The sequence below is a fragment of the Lactuca serriola genome, chromosome 9 (genome assembly GCF_051521515.1).
Source record: "Lactuca serriola cultivar US96UC23 chromosome 9, Lser_US96UC23_V15, whole genome shotgun sequence".
In the NCBI taxonomy this organism is placed as follows: domain Eukaryota; kingdom Viridiplantae; phylum Streptophyta; class Magnoliopsida; order Asterales; family Asteraceae; genus Lactuca; species Lactuca serriola.
Window position 1 is genome coordinate 65,470,511 of NC_136416.1, and position 6,598 is coordinate 65,477,108.

Below are 6,598 nucleotides of genomic sequence, written 5' to 3' on the forward strand. Positions count from 1 at the left end.
ATGCCCTTTCTTACTGATTCTTGTGCCGGCTTGAACCGTTTTTTTGGTAGCTAGATGTGGAAATTATTTCATAAAAGTGGCCCAATTTGGGTATACCCTATTTTCAAGGTAGTAGTCATTTGTATATTTTTCATTCAAATTAAATGAACATTTGGTTGTTTTTCTAAGATGTTTATAGTTAATTATGGGTGATTGGTAGAGAATGCTTAAGTCATTGTTCGAACAAGTGACACCATTAAAGCATCATTGTTGGGTACTCGTGATCACCTCGAATACCGTTTGGCAATTCCTCCAATTCTAATGTGAGCAATCCATGCTATTAAGCATTCTAGGAAATCCATGTCCGGATTCATATGTACTATACAAAACTTGAATGTCATTGGTTTGTGCAAACATCCATCTCCATATATATAGGTTGATAATATCATAATAGAAGTGTTAAAGACTTTAAAGTTAGTTCTAACATATTCAAGTATTCATCCAATGTATTTGTTGTATTCTTGCATGCTAGTTGCCATATTGCAGATGTTTATTTTTGCAATGAACTAGAACTTAACCTTACAACCCACATTGTTTCAAAATATGGATATGTTCTTTCCATATCTTCAACAATAAAAATGAATAAATGTTTGCTCATCCGAAATCTTCTTCGAAAATGTTGATCACCGAAGATTGCATTTTTAGCAAAGTAATCTCAAATCACACCCGTTTTGTAGCTTGACGATCTCTCCTCACAAGATTTCTTGAATTGCAACGCACATTTGAACTTGCAGAGCCTGAAGAAGCGTGTGTACAGTCCGAGCAAGAGCCGACAAAAGTTGAATGTTATTATTTTCAGTATTGGGTGAAGATGATAAAATATGATTTATTTCCATAACATATTTGTTGCACGCACATGATCATCCAAACTAGAGACGAATTCACTGAATTTGAAAGTTTGGATGAAATTGAAGAGGGTTTAAATGGAATTTGAGAGAGTTGGAATGAAATTTGAGAGAAAGTTTGGTTTTTAGAGTGATAGAAAGTTGTTTATATAGGTAATAAAAAAAAAATACAAAAAAAAACAAAATGAATTTGAAGCCGTTGATCAGGGAGGGACATATGGGACGGCTTACCCAACCTAACTTTACAGCATTGCTCATGATGACCCGAGCCCGATCTAGAGAGACTCCGTGCAACCTAATATCTTACACAAAGTAAAGTAGTCAGCGGCATGCACGCATGATTTTTCCCCCATTTGGCCCGAGCTATCTTTTGAAGTAGCCTCTCTATCCACAACTAAAAGCTCTATTCTCAACTGAAGGATGAAACTGCGTATATTTAACCCCTTTACCCAAATTTTATTACAAGTTTGGGTATTTATTGTTTTTCTATTTGTTTATAAGAATTGGGATGAAAATTGAAAAATAAATCAATCGGTCTGCACATGTTAAGTTGATATGGAAATAAAGGAAATTTACTGTAGAAACCAGAAACTGAAAAGTTTCAACACATATTTAAATCTTTTTTGTATATTGAAATAATACAAAACTGAAATTCTTATTCTTGTTTATTTTAATATTATGATTTGGGTAATTTTATAAACAAATAACCAATGATTATGAATTCCCGTCATACACCATGCCAATGACAATCAAACATATCACAAAATGGAATCTTGAATTTCAATTGTGGCAATCGGCAAACCAAACACGGTCTCTTACTATATATATATATATATATATATATATATATATATATATATATATATATATTATGGGGGTTTCCATGGTTATAAATGAAAAAAGTTGGCTGCTATTGTGGATACTCTCAGTAGAGTGTTAAGAGTGCAAGTGGGAGTGTGGGTGGAATTTTAATCCATTGAAATCATTCTTAAATAACCAACAGACCATAAATAGTGTGCTAAAAAAGACAGTAGATACACAAAGGAAGAAAAATTAAATTATAGTTCCAATTCCAGTTCTAACCAGAATTCTATAACCATCTTCCTTCATTACATTTGGAAGCTTCCTCGACTCCTGTCACAGAAACAAGAGTTAATAAACGATTATCTCAAAGAAAAGACAATAATGTAAACCTATTATACCTACCTGCCCCCCTGCTGCTGCTGCTGCTGTTTCCCATTGTAATTTGGAGTGGTTGTGGTTGTGGCTGTGGGCCTCCCGTTTTGTCTCATTTGATCATTCTGTTTGGTGACAAGTCTTACACCAACACCATTAGCATTTCCATAATTGGAGGTGACAGCTGGCAGTGGGGTCTTCTTCAATCGAGTTCTTGCCATGGGAGTGACAGCAACCGAAGACAGCAGAGACAGATTGGAAGAGGTTGCTGAGTCAGCAACAGCAGCAGCACGCACTTTTGCATGAGCCACCATAGCTGCAATGATTTCCTGTGCACCCTCCCTCACCTGAATATAATCCCCTTCAATCACAAACAACTGAAACCCACCCACAAAGAAAAAAACAAACTTTAATTATTACACACACACACACACAAAAAAAAAAAAAAAAAAAAAAAAAAAAAAAAAAGTATATAATCAGAAGTCAGAAACACCAACTCACTTCGGGATGACTTCCCAGAAAGGCAACCAACTTTCCATGCCTGTTCTCATAATCAGACCAACGAAGAGGTGCAAGCATTTTTGTCAGTCTGTTCAACAGCTGTCAAAACAGTAATAGTCAAACTGTCAACTGTCAAAAAAAAATAGCAACCTACTATAAATCTTTTCATCAATATAAGCACTATGCTTTTAATTTTACCCATAATAACAATACACTAGCATTTCTTTACCATAATAGCCACAAGCTTAAAATTCTTTAAACAATAATAGCCATATATTACTCATAAAAGCAGAAAACTTATAGTTTTTACATGTAATAGCAGTGCACTTGCATCTCTTTACATATGATAGCAATATTTAATAAATAAAGTACAGAGCCGATATTGGTTGCAAAGTGTCGTTGTGTTGCTATATATAGGTACAAAAACCAAGTATGTTGCTAATTATTAGCCTATTATTGATAAAATATAAAGTAAATTATCAAGAGTAAACTATATTGATATTCTCTGCAACTTTATTGATATAAAATGATAATGAAGGCATATATTATAATAAAAATATAAAACTGAGGTTATGGGGTACCAACCGTTGAGCTAATCTGTATTCTTCCTCCAGGAGCAGGTGGAATTGTACGAACAACACAAGCCAATAAAGTTTCTTCATCAAAAAGACCCATTTTTGTTTCAGAAGCAGCAGTGGGGGCACTTGTGGCTTCACTGACCTTTAATGGCTGAATCATTTCAGATGCAATGCTACCAGCAGAACCAAGCTGTTGCTGTTCTGTAGCTGGACTTTGAGCTTCAGTTCCATGACTAGACAGAAAACTTGCATTCTTTCCCTGTAACTCAAAAGTCAACACTTAATCTTAGTGGGATAAAAATAAAATAGCAAAAAACAAATTTGGAACACAAAGCTGACCTGGTGTAAATTGCCATTGTCAGAGTCATTCAACCTTAAAGTTTCATGAAACTGAGACGATATTTGCTGCAAGCTCTGCTGTGATTGCTCATTTACAGACGCTTCATACTGTCTCAATGAATTTTGATCATTTTGGGAAGAATACTGTTCATGAATTGGGATTTGTAAACTTTCTGAGATGGCCTGTAAAAAAAAGTAAATAATAACTACAGTCAAAATCTTGTGAAATCACGAATTGGAATATATATATATATATATATATATATATATATATATATATATATATATATATATATATATACATATATTCTAATTCACCTGTTGATTCTGCCAAGTGGGCACAGAATGAAACTGGCCAACATGAGACTGAACAAGATGTGAATTCACATTTTGAGGTAACCCTTGATGGTGTAGAATATATGGATGCAGAGGTGCCAGCTGTCCAGGTGAAAAGAAAGCTGGCATTCCATGCATCGACTGAGGAGCAACTTGAACAGCAGGAACATTTTCATTCTGAAATGCAATACATTATTATTATTATTATCTTATGTAAATGACTTTCTGTATACATATAAATACCAAATCAACTACCTGTGAAGAGACAATTTCTGCATCCCCATTTTGGACACCCCTAGAATCGCCAGCAGGGCTGTTTCCTCCTCTACCCTCCAGCTGGCTTCCATTGTTATGCACAAAATGAGATACATCCTTCACATGACTAGTGCGGGTCCCATCAGAGATAGTGCCATTTCTTTCTCTTGCCTCAGACAACTCAATTTCAAGTTGTTGTAGTGTGTGCAGATGAATCCTCTCCATCTCAGCAAACTGACACATCATACTATATTATTATCGATGCCAAAATATGTGAAAATATGTATGGAATTTGCAATTATAGCTAATTAAAATTAACGACCTGTCTCTGGCAACCAACCCAAAGCTGGTTGTATTGTTCTGTGCGTTCTCTAAGTTCAGCTTGCAATGAGTGATTTGTATTTGACTGCAAGGCATCCATCTCCTGAACACGTGCAATCCAAGCTTGTGCCTCTCTTATCTGCTCATCTTTAAAGATTATCGTTTCTTGAGCAACTCTATGCTGAAAGAAATGGCAAGGGTAAGCAATAAAGCTGTGTAAGTAAGTAAAGAAGCAAGGGTAAGCAGGAAAATAATATACAGATACACAAACAGTGAAAGCAGATACAAGAAGCAGGAAGCAGATGCTAACAATACAGGCCAAGAGTATATGTGTGACTAAAGTAAAAGGGTGGACATGTTCCTGTAAATCATAAACATACAGAGTAGAGTACCTGTTCCTGTAATTCCAAGAACTGGCGCTCTTTTTCTTGGAGATGTTCTTGTAAGTCATGGATTTTTTGAAGATGTTGAGCCCTTTCAGCTTCAGAATTATCACGCTCTCTCCTACAAAATAATATTTACCAACTTATGTTATACTCACCAAACATAAAACTGAGAACTAAACTGACACTATTCAGTATTCACTAACAAATGTTTTAAAGAAATACCGGAAGGTTGCCAGTTCTTTGTTTTGCTCTCGTAAGAGGTCCTCTTTAGCCCATGCCTGTACCAATGGAGAATAGCAGTTATATTAAACAATGACAGATGAAATAAAAAGAAGGAAATGAAAGTTTACAGTTTACACATACTGCTTCATGATCCAATCTAATTGCATGAAGTTCTTTATCTTTATCATCCAAAGTCCTTTGTAATTCCATTATAGCCTTTTCCCTTTCATGTAGTTGCTCCTTCATACACCCACATTTCAGTAAGTGAAAACTAATTGTATAGCGAAACATAAATTATAGGATCAGACATTCTTACTAACCTGAAGTTTAACAGTTGCAGAAATGTGATCTTTGATCTGAGAATCAAAGCGTTCCTGCATTCCCATTACTTCTGATCTGGCTATTAGTCGAGCTTTGAGATTTACCTCTAAATGTTGAAGTTGTTCTCTTTGTTTCACAATATCATCAAGACGCAATTCATGATCGGGACCCCCATTCACAGATTCTCTTCCCTGATGCACACAAATCACACTCCTTTAAGCCCAACTTGAATAAAAGAAAATGTAAAAACATCAACTCAAACGAACAAGTATCATACATCGTATAACAGTGTCTCGTCGCCTTGCCCTAGCTTCGAACGCTCCAAATCCTGATAATAGAAACAGATTACATGTACTAAAACCCTAACATTGTGAGGGAAAAAAATCCGAAAAACGAAAAACATCAGTTAAAAGAACTTACGTCGTTGCCGGAGTTTTGAACTGGATGGTCTGAAACAACACGCCATTCTTTCCGAGAAGACTGAGACTGGGAAGATGGCATCGTCAGGGAAACACCACGGGCTGCTACGGCGACGCTAGCGGCCGCCTCCATCGAAAATCGAACTTATACGCACCGTCAACCCCAATTGGTTCTTTTGTTCTGGGTAGGAAACCCTAAAAGGGAATCAAAAAGAAAAACTGAGAAACTGGAACAATTTAACAGGACAAAAGATCACGAACACGAAAACCCTAGTTAAGCGAGTCAATAAGAGTACGAATCGCGTGCGACTTGGACAAAATCTAAGCGATCAATGCAGTACCCAGTACCACTGTTGATTAGGGAAAATAGGGAAAAGAGTATTCTCGATTTCGCGATTGAATTAAGGGTTTTAGTTTAGACAGAACGAAAATCGATTGCCTGATACTACTATATATTATTTTATATATCATATGTTGTAGCAAAATAAATAAATAAAAAATCACAAAAAAATAAAACAGCATACAGATAGATAAACAGTCATATGGAGAGATGATTGGGCAATTTTTTGACGAAGGATTAAGCTCCCGCCATTTATATCTATATCAAGGATTTAATTGGCCTCTAACGCGCCTTTTGATGAGCGTGTATCTACTTGCTGATTTTTTTAACCGTAATTAGGCTTTTTTTTTTTTAATCTAATTATATATATATATATATATATATATATATATATATATATATATTGTGTGACAGAATGCACAGATCTAGACCATTGGATGGAATATAATCAAAAGTCATGATCTGAAGGTTTGTGATAGTAGAATAGGATAGCATGTACCATATAATCATACAAATTTGA

The 6,598-nt window shown here is 35.4% G+C and overlaps 1 protein-coding gene across 3 annotated transcripts; it reads right to left on the minus strand.

The window, feature by feature from the left end:
• Window positions 1–1,841: 1,841 nt before the first annotated feature.
• Window positions 1,842–6,309, minus strand: LOC145072340 (uncharacterized). 3 transcript variants are annotated; one of them, XM_079018745.1, is made up of 15 exons: window positions 6,263–6,309; window positions 5,740–5,933; window positions 5,597–5,647; window positions 5,319–5,510; window positions 5,140–5,238; window positions 4,999–5,054; window positions 4,783–4,894; window positions 4,392–4,571; window positions 4,070–4,303; window positions 3,797–3,991; window positions 3,479–3,661; window positions 3,147–3,398; window positions 2,562–2,660; window positions 2,091–2,437; window positions 1,842–2,018 (listed from the first exon to the last, which is right to left on the minus strand). In XM_079018745.1, the coding sequence occupies exons 2-15, from the start codon at window positions 5,869–5,871 to the stop codon at window positions 1,994–1,996; spliced, it is 2,157 nt and encodes a 718-aa protein (XP_078874871.1). In that variant the 5' UTR covers window positions 5,872–5,933; window positions 6,263–6,309; the 3' UTR covers window positions 1,842–1,993. The 3 variants fall into 3 exon arrangements, with proteins under 3 accessions (XP_078874871.1, XP_078874870.1, XP_078874873.1); XM_079018744.1 differs by lacking the exon at window positions 6,263–6,309 and adding an exon at window positions 6,080–6,159; XM_079018747.1 differs by lacking the exon at window positions 6,263–6,309 and adding an exon at window positions 6,087–6,105.
• Between the last annotated feature and the right edge of the window lie 289 nt (window positions 6,310–6,598).